The sequence below is a fragment of the Thermobia domestica genome, chromosome 2 (genome assembly GCF_964235325.1).
Source record: "Thermobia domestica chromosome 2, izTheDome1.hap1.1, whole genome shotgun sequence".
Taxonomy (NCBI): Eukaryota; Metazoa; Arthropoda; class Insecta; order Zygentoma; family Lepismatidae; genus Thermobia; species Thermobia domestica.
In genome coordinates, this window is record NC_137455.1 from 23,036,420 (window position 1) to 23,061,310 (window position 24,891).

A 24,891-nucleotide genomic window follows, 5' to 3' on the forward strand; every position below is an offset into this window, starting at 1 on the left:
TATGTATTTGGTATCACCTGCTCGCAATGCGTTACGCACTCTTTGCCAGCAATTCGGGACCATAATAACGCTTCTCTATCTTCATCTAGAAAAAAAAAAACAAAAAAACTCGGACGCACAAAATTAAACGGTTGTTGGTGCGTGTCGCAAAAAACAATTTCACGGTATATGTAGTCAATAAATAATTTCGTACGAACGCAGGCTATCGTGTGTTACGCATGTATGTGTGTGTTTTTCAATGTGGAAATTGGGGAATCTACATTGTTGCAGTTTTTTTAAACTGTCTCTCATGTATATGAATGGACTTTTTATTATTTTTTTAACATTTCCTCTGGAAAGTGGGATTTGTGACGGATGTATAGGAGACAAATTGGGTTGCTTCGTGTAATGTATTTAAAAAAAAAAAAAAAAAAAAAAAAAAAAAAACGTAAGTTACTGGTATAGTCGAGCGCTCTCCGTGACGTGAAACTCATCAGGAGTTTGAGTTCCTCTTAAGAGCATGAGTACATTTATAACTGTGTTCGTATCCCTGTTGACTGGAATTACAAAGAATTTAGAATTGAGAAGAATTATGGAGTCTGGTTGGGAACAAACTAGAAATAAACAAAACTATTATTTTTTTAAGTTGGTAGAATTCTTTTCTTGGCAATCAAAAGTTCACCGTTCGATTCCAATGTTCAGTCATTCTGATTGAGTTCTGTCCTGAGTTTCCCCTTAATTTAACCACGGGATGGTAACCTATATTTAAAATATAAGTTCTGGACGAATTTCTTCCACTTTATTTTTTTATTTTTATTTTTTGGCAATTGTTATTATGTTAATATTTCCAGTTGACCTCCAAGATTGTACTTGAAAGTTCGTTCATTGCAGTGGCGTAGCAGCTGCCCCCGCAACCCCCGCAGTGCGGGGGGGGGGGCTCGAAATATAGGGGGCCCCGAAGTCTTGCGATGAATAAAGATTTAAAGAAGTAGAACTTCAACCTTACTTCTGCCGGGTTTACAACTAGGGCCTCTTCTCTATACTTTGCAGGGGGCCCGCAAAAGCGTGCTACGCCACTGGTTCATTGTAAAGGAATAATTAACAAAGTAGTGGAAATGAGCATCTCATTATGAACGGTGACAACCCTGCCGCTGGTTTAATGGCTAGCGCGTGTTGCCTTTTGTTTACGTGGTTCCAGGTTCGATTCTCGGTGAGATAGCACAAAAATTTAATTTCACAGTCATTCAAGTTCATTAATCATCTGTTTCTCTTTAGTTTATAGAACATAATCGTGGGATGTTAAACTAACAAATATTTTATTTCATTTTATTAGAAGTAATGGTCAGAGTAATGGAGTAATGGAGAAATTCTTGAGACAGGCAGAGGAATGATCCGGCCTGATCCTGATACAATAAATTATCGTCATACACGTGGGATGACCCGCTAATGTAGGCCTAAATCTAACAAACATTATTCTTTCTTTGTCTTCTCACAATTCTATAACTTTCACACCCTTGTGTGCTATAGCATTGCACTGAGTGATAACTACAAGGACTAAAGAGTATAAACGCGTAAGAATCACGAAAAGATAAACTACGCGTATATTTTTTCTATGAGGGATAATCAAAGTTTGATCAAGCAAACCTGTAAAACTTGTGTAGAATATAAAATATGCCGCTGAGCCCAAGCAGTGTTTGTTAAATCTTTCTGTACAGTCTATCTTCAAAAGACCCTGTACTATTTTCTCAGTATAGGAAGACAAATAAACATGAAATTATGTTTGAAATATTCAAGACATAATACGTTGATTAAGAAATGTTCCCCTGGGAATCAAACAAATCAATCTTCGAGCTTCAGTGGCGGATATCATTAATCTACCATGACATGAACACTAAACTGAAAATCGAAATCAAAGCTTCAAGTAACTGGCCAGTATTCTCTTTTGCGATGATGATGATGATGATAATGATTTTGGAGTTTAGTGGACTTTTCAGCAGTGAGGTTATGTGAAACGTGAATTTATCGCTTAACGTGGCATCCGAGCCAAATGAACTCTCTCCGGGAACCAAAACTGGGTCTTCCACGCCAAATGTGTGTACGCTAACCGCTTAGCCAGAAGGGAGCCTTAGCCTACTTGAAGCGAAGTTGGATTAACTTTTTAATATTTATCTTACAATCTTAGTAATAAACTACGAAAGTCATCACTCTGTGCATAACTACAAGCCTAGTACTAAACATTCACGTTGATAGACGGTCGCTACCTGCGCTATTACATGCCTGCCTGATCCTAGTAGAGGTTGCTATTTGCACTATTACTTGCCTACCTAATCTTGATAGAGGTTGCTACCTTTGCTATTACTTGCCTGCCTGATGCTTGTAGATGTCGCTACCTGCGTTATTATTTCCCTGCCTGATGCTAGAAGAGGTCTCTACCTCACTATTATTTGCGTGCCTGATGCTTGCAGATGTCGCTACCTGCGCTATTAGTTGCCTACATGATGCTAGTAGAGGTTGCTACCTGTGCTATTACATGTCTGCCTAATCCTAGTAGAGGTTGCTACCTGCACTATTACTTGCAAGTCTGATTCTAGTAGAGGTTGCTGCCTGTACTATTACATGCCTGCCTAATCCTAGTAGAGGTTGCTACCTGCGCTATTACTTGCAAGTCTGATTCTAGTAGAGGTTGCTACCTGTGCTATTACATGCCTGCCTAATCCTAGTAGAGGTTGCTACCTGCGCTATTACTTGCAAGTCTGATTCTAGTAGAGGTTGCTACCTGTGCTATTACATGCTTGCCTAATCCTAGTAGAGGTTGCTACCTGCGCTATTACTTGCAAGTCTGATTCTAGTAGAGGTTGCTACCTGTACTATTACATGCCTGCCTAATCCTAGTAGAGGTTGCTACCTGTGCTATTACATGCCTGCCTAATCCTAGTAGAGGTTGCTACCTGCGCTATTACTTGCAAGTCTGATTCTAGTAGAGGTTGCTACCTGTACTATTACATGCCTGCCTAATCCTAGTAGAGGTTGCTACCTGCGCTATTAGTTGCCTACATGATGCTAGTAGAGGTTGCTACCTGTGCTATTACATGTCTGCCTAATCCTAGTAGAGGTTGCTACCTGCACTATTACTTGCAAGTCTGATTCTAGTAGAGGTTGCTGCCTGTACTATTACATGCCTGCCTAATCCTAGTAGAGGTTGCTACCTGCGCTATTACTTGCAAGTCTGATTCTAGTAGAGGTTGCTACCTGTGCTATTACATGCCTGCCTAATCCTAGTAGAGGTTGCTACCTGCGCTATTACTTGCAAGTCTGATTCTAGTAGAGGTTGCTACCTGTGCTATTACATGCCTGTCTAATCCTAGTAGAGGTTGCTACCTGCGCTATTACTTGCCAGACTGATCCTAGTAGAGGTTGCTGCCTGTGTTATTACATGCCTGTCTAGGTTGCTACCTGCGCTATTACTTTCCTGCCTGTTGCATGTAGAGGTGGCTATGCGCTGTTATTTGCCTGTCTGATGCTTGTAGATGTCTCTACCTACGCTATTGCTTGCCTGCATGATGCTAGTAAAGGTTGCTACATGCTTGCCTGATCCTAGTAGGGGTTGCTACCTGCACTATTACTTGCCTGCCTGATCCTAAGAGGTTGCTACCTGTACTATTACATTCGTGCCTAGGTTGCTACCTGCGCTATTATTTCCCTGCCTGATGCTAGTAGAGAAATCGCTACCTGCGCTATTATTTGCATGCCTGATGCTAGTAGAGGTCGGAGTATAGCAAAGTACTTGAGTAGTTGCATAAATGTATAAGTAGCATGGAGTTTGAAGTAATTAGTGAGCAATCTTATATATATATAAACATAGTGTGCAGCAGGCGGAAACAACTAAAGACTTGAGATGTTTCCTGTTTAGGAAGTTACTTTATATCTAAAAGCTTGTAATTCGAAAACACGTTCGACTTTTTTTTTCATTTATTAGGACGAAAGTCTTTTAAAATCAAATAAGAATAAGGTCCATATTTTCATCACTCGAAATATTTGTCATAATTAAATAACAATAAAAATCTTGCCGTAAAATGAATGACAGGCAGAAATATAACTCAGCATTTTCATAATAATAATAATAATAATAATAATAATAATAATAATAATAATAATAATAATAATAATAATAATAATAAAAGAAAGCAAACGTATGGCAACATGAGATTCTGAAGCGTGAAATGAAGGAGGAGAATACCCTCGTATTAGCTGATAAAATAACAAAATAATTTGTCACGTTTTTAAGCGTGCTTGTAGGAGATGTAAAATATTCCCAACAGCTAAAGAAACAGAATACCCTTAGGTTTTATTCCTTCAAGGTATGCATCATTCATACATAATATTTTTTTCATACACAAATATTTTTTGGTGATAAGTATACCAAAACTTGGCTTTTAAGTATGAGAAAACAACGAAAAGAACATAGCAACATATATAAACATTGCTGGTGTGACCTAAGGGGTTTTATAACAGTGTTTAAGGGCACTCAGAGCTGGAAGCAAGTCACGTGGCAAGAACGTTACTCCTTGAGGGCTTCCGAAAGCGCTAAAGGGGAAAAGTGAGGGGGGAAAGGGCACGTGTCATCATTATTGTTAGTGAAGAAACGACCTGTTTTGTATACAAGAAAGCCTGGTAGCTCGTAATGAAGATGGCTGTGAAGGGGGGTTGAAATTTAAAGAAGAAGAAGAGAGGTCAATAAAACAAGTTAAGAAAAGCAGAAGAAAATTAAAGATTTCAAAACCGTTTAAACTTAAGAAGATTGAAACACCTATTTTAAGAGCTTAATACCAGGGTACAGGGTAGGAAGTCAAAAGAGCACACACATACACCAACACACACACCTGAACCAACGGGAGCCCTCACGAGTGCTACCTACGGCTTCTGATTAACCGAGAGGAGAACGCCTGACTGACTCGCCCTCCAGTCAACAACACACGATAGCTTCCAGGCATGAGCGAGAGAGATTAGCCTTATGGCGGTTTCGAACATCACAACTCTTCAACATTCGATCATGACCGTCCCGCCCCTTTTACTATTCTTATAATAAGCAATAAAGATGTATTCTTTTTTAATTTGTTGGATGAAAAGAAAAAATGAGGGGTATATTTATATATCTATAATATTATATTACAGTCTCTTCCTTTAAGTTAAAGTAGCTTGCTAATTTGTGACGTCAAAACACACACTTTTATAGAGAGTTTGACACGTTGTTAACACATTTTTAAAAAGAGCAATACTTAATGGAAAGATAATTGATTTCATACTGTTAGTACTACTACATATGTGATAATAATAATAATACCACCATACTATTATCGCTTAAGAAACCCTGTGATCTACCAAGTGGCTTGTAAATTGAGTGATATGTGACAGAAACTTCACTGTTCGTTGCTGCTGTTGTAGAAATCGACTCAGAAAAGCTAAACTAAACGGCGTGACAAACATCTTGGCATTTGAAGGCAGCGCTCCAAGTTCCCTTTTAAATGCTGCTAGCAAATGATAGACCAGTGGTATTGCCAAGTTTATTTTGTACACATCCACGTCTATCCCCTATCACCTGATTGCGCTATAGTGTGTCTGCTTGGCCATAGCCACACCCTTTAGCACTCGGCAATATCGCGTCAGAGCTTGTGTTTTATTCGTTTAGCTGAAATGCCAAGATGTTTGTCACAGGCTTTAGTGATATTATGCATTGTATAAACGAATGAGTCGTTTTTACCTTTACTCATCATTATTATTATTATTATTATTATTATTATTATTATTGGTGTTTGATCTCAGCTCCCGCCAACTAAGCTTTGTTGTGGACAAACACCGGCTTTCTCGGGGGTTTCCCGTTTCCTCCCACTTTCTTCATTCCATCATTGCCGTCATTTCTCATCATCACCATCTCCTTTAGCTTAGCCGGCACAACCGTGGGTCGTAAAACTTAAAGATTTAATTTCATTTCATTTCTATGAAAACTTCTTCTGAGTCTTCATCCCGGCGAAATTAAAATACCGCTAATTTTACAGTAATTATGTGATATCTTCAAATAGATAAAAGATAATTGAAATATGGAACAAGACCGCCCTAGACAATATTATTTTGCATGAGGTACCGTTACCACAAGTCACCTAGTGGTTTTCCGTTTTCAGCCGTTTAGAAACGCGAAAATAAATGCCGATTTTCAAAATGGCTCGAAATCGAAAGCAGATAAGTGAGTCGTGATAACGGTTTCTCATGTAAAATAATATTGTCTAGGGCGCTCTTGTTCTACATTTCAATTATCTTTTATCTATTTGAAGATATCACATTATTACTGTAAAATTAGCGGTATTTTAATTTCGCCGGGATGAAGACTCTTAATAACTTTTACGGAAGCTAAGTTCCTAAATCGAAGATATGGGGCGTACTTAAATTCGTTCCCTTATTCATGATTGATTCTAAACGCAAGCATTAGAATGACTGGACAATCAGAAACTTATATCATATATTTCACTAAAGCCGAATATTTTCGTACGAAAGTAGACCCTAATCGTGGAATATTCTCTTTTCTTTAATTCGGTGAGGAGTTATATCCACTCTTTGTCATTCATTTCAATAGCAAGCAGTAGATGGATACATGGTGGCTCAGTGGTAGGATGCTCATCTCTGATGCAAGTGGTCTCTGGGAGCTGCATATATATTAAAATATATAATAAAATAGTGAAACATCACGTATATTGACTAAAAGCATAGATGCTTAAGTACACTATCATAGACTTTATCATTGTATTTCTCTTTAAATTCTAACCCAGCTTGACATATTACATGACCCCTTCCTATTTAAAGAAAGAATCGAGCGAGATACAAGATGACCGACTTCAAAATGGCGGTCATGACAAGCCTGTCCTCTAATAAGAGTCTGTCTTCTTCTGGTATCTATTAATGTGTTTTCGTTTTCCACCCCTTTATCCGTTTTACGAATACACTGAAAATTTCAGACTTGTAACACATTGTTTTGGCTTATTCTGATCAATCAGGTTTTTGGCCACTTCGCCCGTTGTTATGGACGGAAGCACTTTAAATTTTGATTTCGCTCGTTTTTTGGTATTTCTCACTTCGCTGCCAAGTTTGGTCAACGAAATCGATTTCGACTTGGTAAGGTTTACTTGTCAGCGGGATCGCGAACTATGGATTCTACACTAATATCGGTTTTCAATTATTTTTATATGTCCAACCCTTCCCATTACCCTAAGGGTGCTAATGGGGGTTAAGCGTGGACTGGAATGATATAGGAAGTGTCGCCAATCAACTTGGTGACTCCGAAAACTATGGATTTTATACTAATATCGGTCGTTTAGGATCATATTTTTCATGCCACCATTCCCGCACCAGGGGTACTAATTGTGGCTGAACTTAGATTTAAATGGCATCGGAGTGTTGTTATTCATCTTAGCAACTCCAAAAGCTATGTACTCTACACTAATATCGGTCGTTTTCGGTAATTTTATATGTTACCCTTTTCTACGCTTCCTAGGTGTAGTAGGGGGTCTCTTACCCCTTACTGGAAACTGAGCTTGAACTTAATCGGAATTGCCACCAATCAACTTTGGAACGCCAAAAACTATGCACACTAATATCGGTCATTTTCAATTAGTTTTACATGTCACAATTTCACCCAGGGTACTAATGAAGGCCGAACTTGAACTTAAATGACGTCTGGAGTGTCACTCTTTACCTAAGCGACACTGAAAACTATGGATTTGACATTTATATTGTATGTCACCCCTTGAAATCCCACGTGATGTGATAGGGGGTCTTACCATCATTCAGGATTAACTTGGACTTCAAGAGCATGGACCTCGAAAACTATGGACTCGACACTAATATCGGTCGTTTTCGATAATTTTTTATGTCTTCCCTTCCTCTCACTATTCCTAGGTGTGCTAGAGAAGTCTTACACCGACAGTACTCTTTCCCAGACTGTAAATAATGTATGTACCAAGTTTGGTTAAAATTGTTCCAGATGTTCCAGAGTTGTGCTGGAACATACACATTTACATACATCCATATTCATAAACAGCATATTCAGCATTTTTTTTTTAAGAAACAACTACATTATGAATGACATAACGAAATTGAGGTTGGCAGGAAAAATATGGAGGAAGAAGAAGAGTTTGATTCCAAGACGATGATATAGAAAGAGATTCTTAAGTCAAAAAGTAAAGTTAATCGGAATATTGTAATAATATATCTGTATTCTCTTTGTCTTCAGATAGACACTGTTCCTTTTAATACTCCCTATTAATTATTAACGATAGATACTATTTGTCAATTCTTGTAGTATTATAACAAAAGTCTTTAATTAGTGCGTCAATGATAATGATGAAACTAAAAGAATGTTCTATAAGTTACGTTAGCAAGAAATAAAAAAAGTTATATTATTTTTAAATGATAATAGTCATCATGTTATTTTACTATTAATAATTTAAAAAATGATTTGACCTGATCACAAGTTTGTTGCTAACTCTTTTGGAGGTCGTATACTAATATTAAAACTACATATACATATATATATATACTGAATTTTGAGATTTAGTTGACCACATATGAGCATCATATCACTATGACTGACATAATAATTATTATATTAAAGTATGTCCAATGATTGCAATTAATTAGTTGCTGTACATAGCAGAATCTTTTTGTTTTGTTTTAAAATAACTTTGTACGAATGAAGCTCGAGGGGAATGAAACAAGTAGGTGAACACATGAGTCTGTGATCAGATCTTATCAGTTTAGTATCATATGAATGGTACACACCCTACGATCCTGAAGTGCTGGATAGCACTGACTAAGAGCATCGTTGAGGGACATCTTAGAAGCTGGCCGAGCGCCTCTCCATGAGCTTAGCCAGAGCTCATAGTCATGAATATTTTTGCGGCTCCTATCCGTGGACGACCACGCGAATCCCTGACAAGTGGTTTGGGCGTGGGGTGAGGCGGTACTCGAAGAAGTTCCATCACTCTGGAAGAACAAGAGAAGGAATAAAGCTACGAGGTTGTTCTTTCACAGAGGATTTGGCTGCACGTCAATAAAATAAGAACAACTCCCGCCCCCCATTTCGTGATCAAGCTTACAAACATACACACACTTATGCCCTTTATCTTAAAGTAAGTTCTCGGTACTTTTTAAAAGTATAATTTTCTTTTAATTTTAGTTATATTATTTATGCTTGTCGAAATAATTTCTAATTATGTCCCTCGTTTTCTGTCAGTGCTATCTCGGATGCTTATTAACAAACTAGAGCTGAGGACAGTCCAACGTTAGGTCAAGTTACAGCATTCATGACTTATTTTCATTCTGTCTCAATTATTTATTAGCAAAGTAGAAGAAAAGCCCATTTATTTTCATTCTGTCTCAATTATTTATTAGTGAAGTAGGAGAAAAAACCCACTTATTTTCATTCTGTCTCAATTATTTATTAGTGAAGTAGGAGAAAAAACCCACTTATTTTCATTCTGTCTCAATTATTTATTAGTGAAGTAGGAGAACTAGCCCGCTTATTTTCATTCTGTCTCAATTATTTATTAGCAAAGTAGGAGAAAAGTCCCTTTTTTCTAATTTTATCTCAATTATTTATTAACAAAGTAGGAGAAAAAGCCCATTTATTTTCATTCTGTCTCAATTATTTATCAGCAAAGTAGAAGAATATGCACAACACTGCACCAGGTTATCTTCCTTTCTCTCATTATGACTCATTGTCAGTTAGTAAAGCAGAACTAAAACGATAACCTATTCTGCACTAGGTTATATTCCTTACTATTTTCTATTATGTCTCGGTTGTTTGGTAGCAAAATATGATTAGAGGGATAGGTATGTTATGGCATGTTACATTCCTTACTATCTTTCGTCATGCCTCAGTTGTTCATAGCTAGCAGGACTAAAAGGATGCTAGGTTATATTCCTTACTTTCTTTCGTTATGTCTCGGTTATTTGTTAGCAAATCAGGACTAAAAGAATGACCTTTAGAGAAGATTATATTCCTTACTTTCTTTAGTTATGTCTCGGTTCTTCGTGAACAAAACAGGACTAAAGAAGCATCGCCAGGCTATATTCCTCACTTTATTTCATCGTGCCTCGGTTTTTTTCTCAGAGCACAGAAGATGATTGCATACCAAGATGTTGTATATCTTCAGCTTCCTCTTTTAACTCCCAATATTTTCTCCTATCTTTCAAATAATCGATCAGCCGTGTTCTTCTTCCTATTCCTCGCTTCCCTTCCATCTTTCCTTCTATGGCGGTGTGAAGACGACAATTTCTTCGCAAGATGTGTCGAATCCAATTGGACTTTCTACGAAGGATGGTGGCTAGAAGTGTCCTCTTTTCTTCTATCCGTTTTAAAACATCTTCGTTTGTTGCTCTCTTTGTCCATTTTATCTTCTCCATCTTCCTCCAACACCACATTTCGAAGCTTTCCAAATATTTCCTCTCTAACTTCCGTAATGTCCAAGTCTCTGAACTATACAGTCCAATGCTCCATATATAGCACTTGACCAACTTCTTCTTAAGTCCAATATTGGACCTGCTAGTTAAGAGTGATCTTTTCTTGTCGAATGCTTCTTTAGCTATGACAATTCTTGACCTGATCTCTTCGGTGCAGTAAGCGTCTCTCGTCAAAATACTTCCCAGATACTTGAAATTATCGACCTCTTCAAGTTCTCTTTGTTCTACTCTGATCCGTAAGGGCGTGTTTCCACGGGATATTCTCATGACTTTCGACTTTTTTGATGTTAATTTCCATTCTATACAGTTTTCCAGTGTCAACTATTTTGTCAATCATATCCTGTAGTCCTCCTTCGGTTTTAGCTATTATAACCGTATCATCTGCAAACCCCTCTTGTTAATGATCTCCCCTCCAATCTTGAAATCTCCAATTCCCATTAATGCTTCCTTCATTAAACATTCACTGTAAATATTGAATAATTGGGGAGACAAATTACAACTTTGTCTGACTCCTCGTCCAATCTCCACACTGTTGGTTTCTCCTTCATTCAAGCGCAGCTTCACTCGTCGTCCTGTGCACAGGTTTTGAATGAGTCGTAGATATCTTCAGTTGACTCCGATTTCTTTAAGTATTTTCAGAATTTTCGTCCAATTGGCTCGGTCGAAAACTTTTCGCCAGTCGATGAAGCACAAACACAACTCTTCCTTTACATCAAGAATTCTTTCTGATATAATTCTCATCAATCCAATAGCATCTCTGGTGCCTTTTCCTTTCCAGAATCCAAATTGATCTTCTAACCTCTCATCTATCTTACTTTCCAACCGCCTATTACGTATGCGTGGAATGATCTTTCCAGTATGGGAAATCAGGCTAATGGTTCTGTGATCGCTGCAATTCTTTGCTTGGTTTTTCTTGGGCAATGCAATCATTGTAACATCAAGAAAATCCTTTGGCCATTCTTAACTCAGGTAGATATTGTTAATAGGCTAAGTCAGTACTTTCATTGCGTTGACTCCTAATCCCTTGAGCAAATCTACTGGTATGTCGTCGTCTCCAGTGACCTTTCTCCTTCGCATGTCTTTGATTTCTTGTACTACTTCACTTTTCAATATACTGGGTCCTTTTTAATCATCATTCACCTCTTCTTCTTCTTCGATCGCAATACCTTTCGGGTGGTTCTTCTGATTATACAGATCTTTTATGTATTCCTCCCAAATTCTAAGGATTCTTTGATGGTCAGTGGTTACATTACATTCTTGATCTTTGATGCCGAACGTTCGTATACTTTTGTTAGCTTTCCCTCCTAATTCTTGTGCTTTCTGGTACATCAGATCATACCTGCTGCGCTGTTGAAGTTCCATTATTTCTTCATATATCTGTTCCATGTACTTTTCTTTGGCTTTGTCTGTCTCTCTTCTCAATTCATTATTCAGGCTTCTGTATTCCTTGATGTCCGTGTTTTTCGGCCTTCTGCGTTCTTTCATCTTCTTAAGCATTGCTTCAGTTATCCATGATTTTCTCGGTGCTCTTTCCGTCCTGCCAATGTTATTGTGAAGTGTGTCAAGTAGAGCCTGTTTAACTTTTCCCCAACTATTCTCTATATTGTCAACCACATCGCCCATTGCACAGAATTTTTCTTCAATTTCTTCTTTCATATCAACGTCGATATTTCTTAGTCGCTCCAAGTTCCATTTTCCATTTCTTTTCCCATTTTTCTTGATCGACTTTAACCAGGTTTGCACTTCCGCCACCAGGAGATTGTGATCCGAATCAATATTCGCTCCTGGCAGTGTCTTTACGTCTCGTCCACTATTCCTGAAACGTTGCTTCACAAGAATGTAATCGATTTGGTAGCGTTTCGTACCTCCTGGACTATTCACGTGTACAGCTTGGTTTTTCTTTTCTTAAACCACGTGTTCATGACCACCAGATCATGTTGCCTACAGAAATCGATAAGCATTTGACCTCGTTCGTTTCTTCTACCTAGTCCAAATGGTCCCACTACCTTATTCTCAGCTCCTTCTCCTACTACGCTGTTGAAGTCTCCCATTACTACGGCGTTGACCTTACCTCTTCCTTCCTGATGCAATCTGTCCTAATCTGATCGTATATTACTTCTACTTCATTATCATCATGGCCGGTTGTTGGCATATACACTTGTATTATGACAATAGCCACTGGTTTTGCATGTAGTTTTACAAACATCAAGCGGTCACTGCAGTATTCCACTTTGGTTACACTTCTTGCTACTTCGTTTTTCATTGCTATCGCGACACCATTCTTGTTCTTCTTGCCACCCGAAAAGCATATTCTGTAATTTCCCGATATTATCTTATCTTTCCCTGGCCATCTCACTTCACTCAAGCCCACTATGTCCACTTTACATTTGTCCATTTCCACTTTAAAATTTTCAAGTTTTCCTTCACGTCGTAGAGTCCGTAAGTTCCAGGTTCCTATGCTGAAATTAAAGTTATTATTATTTTCTCGTCTGATGATTCTTCCCGGAGCAGTCCCCACCCGGAGATTCGAACGGGGGACTATTTTACCTCCAGAATTTTTTACCTCAGGAAGAACCACCATATTTATTTATTCTCCTCCTTCGTCCCTTCTGGGAAAAAGATAATGCCAAGTAAATTCATAACATGAAGGATTAGGAAAACGTAAAATGGATTCGCAAAAAATGGGAAGTAATATAGATATTTATACGACTGCCTTAAAGATTTTACAAGTGAAATTACAAATATACTAGATTGTAAAAGACTGTAATTGAGTATAATTCATGTTGGGTTCTACTTTAATAGTGGAGGAAACTGAAGTTATTGGTGATGTATTATTATCATCATAGAGCCGCAGTGACTTAGTAATAGAGTGTTCACCTCTGGTGCATGGGGTCCCTGGTTCGATCCCAGCTCGAACCAAGTGAACTTTGTGGTGGACAAACACTGTGTGCGTGGGTTTTCTCGAAGTTTTCCCGTTCCCTCTCACTTTCTTCATTCCACCATTTCATTCATTTCGGCATAAGTGTAGGACGTAAAACTCAAAGATTTTATTCCATTTTCATTTTATTATCACCATAGTAGTTTTGTCCAAGTTTCCCTCCTTATCTTTCGCAGTGCTTTGTTTTTATCTGGTGGTACCCATCTATAAGCATTAACGGCACCTTTTCTTGAAGCTGTAACAAAAAATCACAATTTCTCTAGCCATTTTAAAATATTGTATGCATTCTTTATTCTTCAAATCTCTGCATTAACATTGTATGCATTAATAATATTGCAAAAGAAATAAAAATTGAGGGCGTATCTGAAGATATATTAATAGTATTCATGTTGCTGCAATAATATATTCATGGTCACGTTTTGACCAGAGAGAAAATACAGATCTCTGGTATTAACGGTGGTCGAAAATTCAATCAAAGCAACTCTCTAAGTTCTGACATACAAAAACGTAGATCAAACAATATTGATGAAACCAATTACCTTAGACAATTAAACTAACTAACTAACCAACTCTATGGCCTACGGAACTGAAGATTCCATTCTCTGCACTCACGAAAGCACTCCATTAACTTCTGTCCTTAGCCAACTGAATACAATTTCTACTTCCTATTCCTATTTCTACGAGATCCATTTTAATATTGTCCAACCATCTGCACCTAGGTCTAACTAATGGTCCTTTTTCGATGGGGTTTGCAGTTAAAATTTTGAGTGTTCCTGCTTCTTTTCATTCTAGCTACATGATCTGCCCACATCCTAGACTTCATGGCCCTAACAATGTTAGATAAACGATGTAAATTATACCTATAGCTCCTCGATATGAAGTTTTCGCCATTTCCCATTTCTGTTCTTCTTGAGTTCAAATATTCGACTTAAGATTTTATTCTCAAATACTTTCGGTCTGCATTCTTCTCTCAAAGTAAGCGACCATCTTTCACAACCATACAGCACAAAATACATAATTATCGTTATAATTTTACATAGTTAAAGCTTTAAATTCTTTGACAGAACTCTTGAAGAGATGGTTACTACTGTATAATAATAGGAATTTCCTGCTTACAGCGTTTTCGGGTTACTACAAGCATTCAATATAAATATACTTTCTGCTATTTATCTCCCCTAATAGTTTTAACAATCCAGGTCACACTGCTTCAGCGTATAACATTATAGGACCTCAAGAGGCCTAATCGCTGCGAAATTAAAATACCGATAATTTTACAGAACCTTACTTATGTGATATCTTCAAGTAGATAAAATATAATCGAAATATGGAACAAGAGCGCGCTACCGTTATCATGAGTCACCTAGTAGCTTTCCGTTTGCAGCCGAATTGTAAATGCGAAAATAAATGCCAATTTGCTAAATGGCTGGAAATCGAAAACAGATAAGTGAGTCGCGATAACGGTATGTCGTGTAAAATGATGTTGTCTAGCGAGCTCTTGTTCCACTTTTTTATTATCTTTTCTCTATTTGAAGATCTCACATAATTACTATAAAATTAACGGCATTTTAATTTCGCCGTGATGGGACCTCTTGATAGGTAAACCTCTTTTCTCAATATGAATGATCTACTAATTATAATTAGTTAATCTTAAACTACCATTTTAACAAAAACCCGAAGAACAGAAAACATTCTTAGTTACCCTCGGTTAATGGGTAGTAACCATATCACTAGCGATTCGCACTATTACTTAATGTCCAAAGATCTCTAATATCCAACTCAAGTAATAAACTATAAGAGTACAGATGATCCAAACGGTTGTATCCAATGAACTGCAGAGAGGATTCTATCCTAATATTAAAACTGCAAATATTAGTGAAAGTTTATTATTATTATTATTATTATTATTATTATTATTATTATTATTATTATTATTATTATTATTATTATTATTATTATTATTATTGCTGTATCTCGGTTTAAATCCGTTTCAGGTTGGTAATCTGACGGCCGTCTCTGACAAGTACAGATTATTTGAAGAGTTCTTTTCCAAAGAACATTTTGACCATGTGACAAGTGTCTAGTATTACTGATTTTTGTAGATTTGTTAGATGTTTTGGGTTTATCTGTTCAGTTGTGTCACAGTGCCTTTAGACACAATTGCTGTAGTTGAGGTAATGATTGGTCTTACTGTAACTTTATGACATTTCCATCAAAATACGAATGGTTATGAGTCAATGGTACTGCTATATCTATGAGGGTTACCTATTGGTCCATTTTAATGATATTAGCGATGTCGGGTCTGTTTGCAGGTATCGTTATGAGCTCTCGATCCCAATAGAGTTTGTATTTATCATTTTCAAATACTGGACTTGGATGATATTTGTAGTATGGCTTGGTATCGGTGATTAGTTCCATGTTATGTCCGAAACACTAGTGAATGCTTTTTGCAACATTATAACATAACATTATTATTATTATTATTATTATTATTATTATTATTATTATTATTATTATTATTATTATTATTATTATTATTATTATTATTATTATTATTATTATTATATTACTACTACTACTACTAATAATAATAATAATAACAATAACAGTACAATCTACAAGTGACCATCTAGAAGAACAACTTTCCACACAAAAGAGAAAGAAATTTTTAGCCAATTTTATTTGCATATATATATATATATATATATATATATATATATATATATATATATATATAGAGAGAGAGAGAGAGAGAGAGAGAGAGAGAGAGAGAGTGGAAAAGTCCGAGCACAGAATAAGAGTCAAACTTTGCCTGGAACCAAGTTTTGCGTGTCCTTTGATATTATATATATATATCTTCAAGAGTAGTATGCAAAGAGAGACAGATGCAAAAATACTATAGAGCGGCATGCTACAGCACCTGTGGTTGGTTATAGGTTCCTCTTGAATCTTTCTCTTTCTCTCTATTCTCTGTATTTCTTCCTTTTCTTTGCATTTCTTTCTTTCTTCTCCGTGACTTTTAAGGTTTTTCGTCGTGAATAGCATAGATTGGTGGGAGGAGACTCATGGGGTCACCTAGCAACCGTCAGAAGACCACGTGCCCGTGGCAAAAGTTACTAACAAACTGGCATTTTGCGCACGCGCATCGTGAATAAAAAAATAAATACATATATATATATGTAACGCTAAATGTATGGAGAATAAAAATAAATTACAAAGAAGAAATTTTAAAATGTTTTCGTTTGGAAATTTTCATACGAAATACAAGAGATTTATTTATACGTAGACTATTATAAAAGAAAAATATACATAGGTATATCTGAAACTAGCTAATAGCCATAATTTCAGAATGTGTTAAAGTAAGTTGTTTGTTACTTATTTTTAAAAAAATTGGATAATATTTAAAAAAAAAATTGGACAAAAGCAATGTAACTGAACAAAAGATCATTGAAAAAACAATGGGACGTGAAGTATGATTAATAAGTTAATAAGTTGGGACATGCGAATAATTTTGTAAGAAATATGATTATAATAAGATGTACAGGGTATTGAATCTATTCCCAAAACATTGTGACATTTTTTGTATCACATCAAAACAAGAAAAAAGTTCATAAGGACCAGTGGTCGGAAGTGCATAGTTTCGTAATTATAGCGTGCCGAAAACGTGAAAAAAAAAATGAACTTTAATTGAGGAGCTAGTATGTGAACTATCCAAATATCCACCTTTCAGAACTTCCAGTACTTCCACAATCAGTTTTAGAAAGACTGTTTGGGAGTACTTGATCACTCTCCAACTACCTCTCTAAAAATTGGTGTGCAAGTACTGGAGCATTCTTAAACATGGATATTTGGATAGTTCACATAGCAGTTCCTTAGTGATGTCTTGACCCGACTACGATAAGTCCCATAGTAGTGGAGCTATGAACTTTTAAAGTTCATTTGTTTCACTTATTCAACACTCTATAGCAGCGTTTCCCAACCGCTGTGCCGCGGCACACTGGTGTGCCGTGAATGGGCCGCTGGTGTGCCGCAAGGAATCGAAACAAAATTATTAATTTTATAGCAATCAAATTGTAAAAAGTAGGGGAAAATGTATATTTGTATTTCACATTACTATGAACCTCTACTAGTAATCTACAATTTTAAGTTTCATACCGTGTTACTGTTCTGTACATTTCTAATGTTGAAAAAAGTATTTGTTGTCATTGTTATGACCATTATTGCTTCTTTGTTGTTGCAGACTATTTCGTAGCTTGAAAATTTAAAATATCATTCAATCCTTTCGACAAATTATCTACATTTGTGTTCTAAAAGTAAATGAGGTTTGTTTGTTCGTTCGTTATTTGGTGATTTTTCTTCTTAGTAAAAGGTTGGATACAGTTTTTAGAAAGAAAGCGTACTTTTTAAAAAACTTGAGTACAATATTTCATTGCAATTGTTTTCTATTTTTAAATTAAAATGAAAAATAAGCATAATGATTTACCACGGGGAAAAAACAGTATTCGAGCTTTCTTCTTTGTGAGCAGGAGATCAATAATCAGAAAATATACCACTGTGTTTTATATTTACAAATAATATCTTTAAGTGTGCCGCGAGAATCCAAGTAACACCCGTAGTGTGCCGCAAGTTGAAAAAGGTTGGGAAACGCTGCTCTATAGCCCCGAAATTATCCACTTTTGAACACAGGACCATATGAACTTTTTTTCTTATTTTGATGAGAGGAATCTGTCCCCAAAATATTGTGAAACATTTTTGTAACACCCTATATATTTAATATGGTTAATACCTAGGTATAGTAACATAAATAAATATTTTAGCAAATAGGTAAATTTAATAATTAATATGGTCTTTATGACTCAAAGCAATTAATACAAAAGAAATATTGTTGAAGGAAAGAAAAGTGGAGTTAATATGATAATAAATAAAATTAACATGATAAAAGTATTATTGAAATAACAATATATAATAGCAGTATATAATGTATTCTTTCAGTTGTACGACCTTTTTGGCTAAAGATAAGGAGAACCAATTAAAGTGAATAAATGTGAAATTAATTTTTTTTTGCCCTCCCACCGGGAATCGATCACGCGCATTAAAGGCACACGCACTAGCCCCTAGACGAGCGAAGATGACTGTTAATATAACAAGAAATATTCTTAATATCATAAAAATATGATTAATGTGATAAGAAATATGGTTAATGTGATAACAAATGTGATTATATGATAATAAGTATGGTTAATATCATAACACAAGTGATTATATGATAAGAAATATGGTTAATATCATAACAATGCGATTATATGATAAGAAATATGGTTAATATTATAACAAATGTCGTTATATGATAAGAAATGTGGTTACTATAATAACAAATGTGGTTATATGATAAGAAATATGGTTAATATGGTGACAAGTGTGATTATATGATAAGAAATATGGTTAATATGATAAGAAATGTGATGATATGATAAGAAATATGGTTAATATGATAACAAATGTGATTATATGATAAGAAACATGGTTAATATGATAACAAATATGATTATATGATAAGAAATTTGGTTAATATGATAACAAATATGATTATATGATAAGAAATATGGTTAATATGGTGACAAGTGTGATTATATGATAAGAAATATGGTTAATATGATAAGAAATGTGATGATATGATAAGAAATATGGTTAATATGATAACAAATGTGATTATATGATAAGAAACATGGTTAATATGATAACAAATATGATTATATGATAAGAAATTTGGTTAATATCATAACAATGCGATTATATGATAAGAAATATGGTTAATATTATAACAAATGTGGTTATATGATAAGAAATGTGGTTACTATAATAACAAATGTGGTTATATGATAAGAAATATGGTTAATATGGTGACAAGTGTGATTATATGATAAGAAATATGGTTAATATGATAAGAAATGTGATGATATGATAAGAAATATGGTTAATATGATAACAAATGTGATTATATGATAAGAAACATGGTTAATATGATAACAAATATGATTATATGATAAGAAATTTGGTTAATATGATAACAAATATGATTATATGATAAGAAATTTGGTTAATATGATAACAAATGTGATTATATGATAAGAAATATGGTTAATATGATAACAAATATGACTATATGATAAGAAATTTGGTTAATATGATAACAAATATGATTATATGATAAGAAATTTGGTTAATATGATAACAAATATGATTATATGATAAGAAATTTGGTTAATATGATAACATATGTGATTATATGATAAGAAACATGGTTAATATGATAACAAATATGATTATATGATAAGAAATATGGTTAATATGATAACAAATGTGATTATATGATAAGAAACATGGTTAATATGATAACAAATATGATTATATGATAAGAAATTTGGTTAATATGATAACAAATATGATTATATGATAAGAAATTTGGTTAATATGATAACAAATGTGATTATATGATAAGAAACATGGTTAATATGATAACAAATATGATTATATGATAAGAAACATGGTTAATATGATAACAAATATGATTATATGATAAGAAATTTGGTTAATATGATAACATATGTGAGGATATTAATGCCTATAAGAAATATGATTAGTTTAATAAGAAGTGGGTTTAATATGATAAGAAATAAAATTATTATAATAAGAAACTGGTTAACATTAGAGAAATATGATTAATGTGATGCGAAATATGATTAAGAAACAGAGTTATATGATATAGATATAGATATATAAATGATGGGTATCACAAATATTTTACCCATCATTTATATATAACAATACATGTAGGGTCTATAAAAGCTTTGGAATTTGTATAATTTTGAATTTTTTTTATAAATTGAATAATCAATTATTATTATAATATATTTCTATCTGAGATTCACAGCTATAATGTGTGATACAATTCATTTGAATTGTATGTTTTTTCTGCCTTTTTGAACTAGTGTGAAGTCTAACAGGATCACAGGGGCATACCCCGAAGGACCACTTGTAGTCTGGAGGCTACAATGATTCAAGGATCTAAAACAGTGATCTACAGGATATATTTTCTTCGTAGCACAAATCTAAACTATGGGCTTCGGGGCAGAAAGCCACACGACCTGTCCATTCGCCTACTTCGAAGCTTATTCTCAATTAGGGATGACCGCATACGGATAATTTTTTATTCGAATATCGGATAGAAACTTATCAGGATTTGCAATATTCGGTTAACGGATAATAAAACGGATAACAGATAACGGATAATATCCGGACGGTAGATAACGGATATATCCTGATGATAGAACATCCGGATAGCGGATAACATCCAGATGACAGATAAAGGATAATATCCGGATAATGGAAATGATTTTAAGTAGATGATATAGGAGAGGGATATATCTGTCTATTCTGCTCACAGAGTTGTTCAATGTGTCATGATAGAATATAACTCGTAGGCAAATCAAAAAGAGTTAAACAGACATGCGTGGAGCTCTATTTACACATATATATTTAAACTCTTTTTTTTTTTTAATAGTCTCTATATATGTCTTCAGACGAAATCACAGACGTCATACATCTATACATTGTTAATAAATGCAACATGAATCAAGTCATTGTGAAATACATGTACAATATGTTTTCACGTTCTTGCACACTTTACCTTGTATGTTTTTCTTTCTTTCTTTCTTTGTGAGGACCCATCATTTCATAGAGAGCGCTAAGGAAGTGATCAGGGGTGTAATTATGGATCGCCATATTTCCTTAACGACTTCGGAGAATCCATTCACAGAGGGAAAGAAAACCGCATGAATTCTTCAAGAATATTTTTTCACGATGCAGGTGATCTGTTGTTGTATTGTACACGTTAATTTCTTACCTCCTTCGCCCCTTCACGCAGTAGAAAATTTATTATAATGTTATCCAGGCTTTTCTTCTCCCCCCGCCCCCCCCCACAAAATATACTATTCCTTGAATTTAAAAAAAAATGACCTTTACATTTACGAGAAAGGGACAGAAAAAAAACAACATATTTCTACTGCACTTTTCTGAACTGCATTTATATAGGTACTTTGCAGTATTACAAGAAATAGTGAAATAATACTTCTGAGTTGATTTTAACTATCGTTGGTTGTAAATTACGGTATTTCTGGTAATAATCTGAAATAACATGAAACCTGAAGAGTAGAGTTTAGCATTATAAAATCATAATATTTGAAACTTAGATGAGCCCCCTTTTTGCCGTGAGCTTCCCGAATTTCGGACTCTGCGTGCACGTCAGTTACGCCACTGGCTAAAACAACTTTTTAAACCATATTTATTATTAGAGTGTATTATGTAATGACTTGCGTATCTTTATACATTGATAAACGCTCTTCATTTTGTTCACATAATCTATTTATCAATTTATAGTCTTTATACTGTGAACCATATAATACTAAAAGTGTTAGATCTCAAACATAAACAGGGTTTGAAATATAAGACAGGAGTGAACTAGCGTTGCGTACGAGAATAGTGATTTTTTTTGTCTCGTCTCAATTCATATCTAGAATTCTCATATTTCTCGTCTCAATACGAATTTAAGAAGGTGCTTCTCGTGAGCACCCCTATTGAATAGTAATGTCACCACGATACTGAGTTTATTTATTTCTTAAAGATTGTGCATATAATTAGCTGATATTCAGTAGTAGTCCGATTATTTCGTGTAAGTTGCTTGTAAATAACCCTGGCATTACAGCCTCCAAAACGATATCCCGCTTAGACATTGATGTGTGGGCAGTGCATCGGGTTCCATTAGGGATGTGCACGAGACAAGATTTGAGACTGTATCGTCTCGAAAATGTGCTGTAAATGTGATGTCTCGTCTCGAAAAATATATATTTTTGTATTGGAAGAGCTGTGTCTCGACTCGAATTTTGTCAGGAAAATTCTGTCTCGACTCGACTCGAGCGCATCCCTAGTTTCCATTACCGTGATTTCTGCCTTTTTTAAAAGATAAGATTTCGTCTCTTCTTCTTCAAGTCAGTTTCCCAGTTGTGTCACAGTGCAAGGTTAATACAACAAAAAATATCTATGCCCACGTCAGAACTTAAGCATGAAACCACATGCCGCATAGGCTACATAGAACCACCAAAAAGGAAGAACTAGTGAAGGACATGGTAGCTTTGTGGTAGAGCACTCACTCACTTCTAGTGCAGGGATTCATGGTTCGATTGCAAGCCATGTGACTTTATGATGGATAACACAATGTTCGTTTATTTTTCTCGAATTCTTTCGTTTCCTCCCACATTTTCATTCTACCGTTTATTTTATAATCATTCACTTTTAGTAACCACGGTAGCGGACCTAGCCAATGGCCTAGGCCCCCAGTTTTTTGAGTGATTTAAGCTATTATTTATATACTTTTGAAAATTTATAGTTAACTCATAATATACCTATCATACTCTCAGTTTTGGCTTCCCCCCATTTTTAGCTTCTAGATCCACCATTGATTTCATTTAGTTTTTAAAGGGTAAAATCGTGGGACGTAAAACTACATATTTCTTTCATTCATGATTTTTCTTGACTATTCCAACATAAGTAAATTTCTATCTATATTTGTGTTAATTCAAGCCTCACTTGTAACCTAATTAAGACTTAAGGAGACCAACGCGTGCCTAAAATAAAAGAAAGGAAAAAAAAGATGAAAAGCAAAAATAAAAAAAATACCTTAGTTTGCTTTTAGTGTTAGGAAATTTATAATATATAACCGAAGAAGCACGTGGCTGCCCCACCTACTTATGACGATGCGCAAGTGTATATACCTTTCCAATTACATCATCAGAGGCACGTTCTGGTTTGCTATGACCAGCCCCCCTCCTTCCTTGACAGCGATACTCAAGAAGGAGAAAGTACCAGGGCTTTCTTTAGTCTTTCGTATCGATAAATTCTTCATAAATAACATTTAACTCATCGATATTTCAAAATTCCACTTTTCTGCCATTACAATAGTTTCTTCACTCTTACGTGCTGGTCGAAAGGGACCAAAAAGTGCGTTTTTTTTCCTTTAAGCTAAAGGGAAAAGGAGATCAAAATATTTTTCTCAAATACGAAACACAGAAATTTTGAAGTACTTACAAAGGGTCAATAATACAGAGGTGAAGAAAAAAAACATATCTTAGAGTGGAGGTCAGTCTGCAATCGAAAGAAGTAAGTAAACGCGTGACTAGGACTGATGGGTGGACGTAAAGTGAAGGCGGTGCTATCTGGAGAGAGAAAGAGATAAAGAGAGAGAGAGAGAAGAGAAAAAACTATATTTTCTTTCTCTCTTTCTGCTGAGGAATTTTGTAGAGTCTTTCGGGGTCTGCGGGGAGAAATAGCAGTTAGCTAAAGGAAAAAAAAAATCACGTACCAAGCATAGGAGGGGTGTTTAATCACGCCAAGATCCTCAGCTTCCGACTGGATCACAGGTATAAGAAGAAGACTACAGCAGAAGAAAGATGAAAAAAGAGATGAAGTAGGAGGAGGAATCACGGAGGAACCAACAGAAGAAGAAGAAGACGACGAAACGAAGGAAAGAACCCTCCACTAAAATCCTTCCCAAACACGCCACCATGCCATGGTCCATCCGAGTCCAAGAGAAAAGAAACCGGCTCCTGTCTTCTGAAAGCGGGCGAGCAAGCAAAGCAAGATGGCGGCCACTGCTGATTGCCACCCACACCCTGCGGCTTCAATAGCTAAAGCCACATTTTTCCACTTCTTCATTATCTTTTCTTTCTTTTTTGTTATTTCTTGTGTTTAGTTGCATCCACGAAAAATCCAAGCAGCCAGCCGAACTATCCAAAGAGAAGCACCTGCAACGTACATACTCTACAACAGTCTTAGCGACAAGCACAGACACATACATACATATATATTCAGCCATATACAAAATCATACATACATATATATATATGTATACCACTTGCACACACATATATACACACACGTTCTTTACTCATCAAGCATGCACCTGCTCCGTTGGTTGGAAGAGATAAGCCATCGCAGACCGCCTCTCCTACGCACGAAGAATTCAAGTACAACGAAAAGAAACGTGAAAAGCTGGGAGCTACAAAAACCACAACTCTAGCGTGGCCTCCAGTAACAAAGTAATGTAGTAGAAACGAAACTGCCTTTTGGAAAGAAACCTCAACTATACGTGGATTAAAGCACTAGAAATCTTGTACTTTCTCCTTTGCAAATACAATTAGTTCTGCTTTAATTAATATTGAAAAATCTATCTATCTATCTCACTTAAAGTATTAAAAATATAAGTTTTTATCAAGGAATTACTGAATTGAAAAATATATCTACCTCACTTAAAGCATAATCAGTTTTTCGTCAAGGAATTGTTGAATTGAAAAAAGTATCTATCTCACTTAAGTATTATCAATTTTTCGTCAAGAAATTACTAAACTGAAAAAGGT

The 24,891-nt window shown here is 35.4% G+C and overlaps 1 protein-coding gene across 1 annotated transcript in view; it reads right to left on the reverse strand.

Annotated features, from left to right (window-relative positions):
* The window catches only part of TfAP-2 (transcription factor AP-2), a 1,022,457-nt gene that overhangs the window by 553,731 nt on the left and 443,835 nt on the right, over positions 1-24,891 (reverse strand). Inside the window, exon 2 of the mRNA XM_081740097.1 lies at positions 8,806-9,009. Coding sequence (XP_081596223.1) covers positions 8,806-9,009 — 204 coding nt within the window. The remainder of the gene's footprint in view (positions 1-8,805; positions 9,010-24,891) is intronic.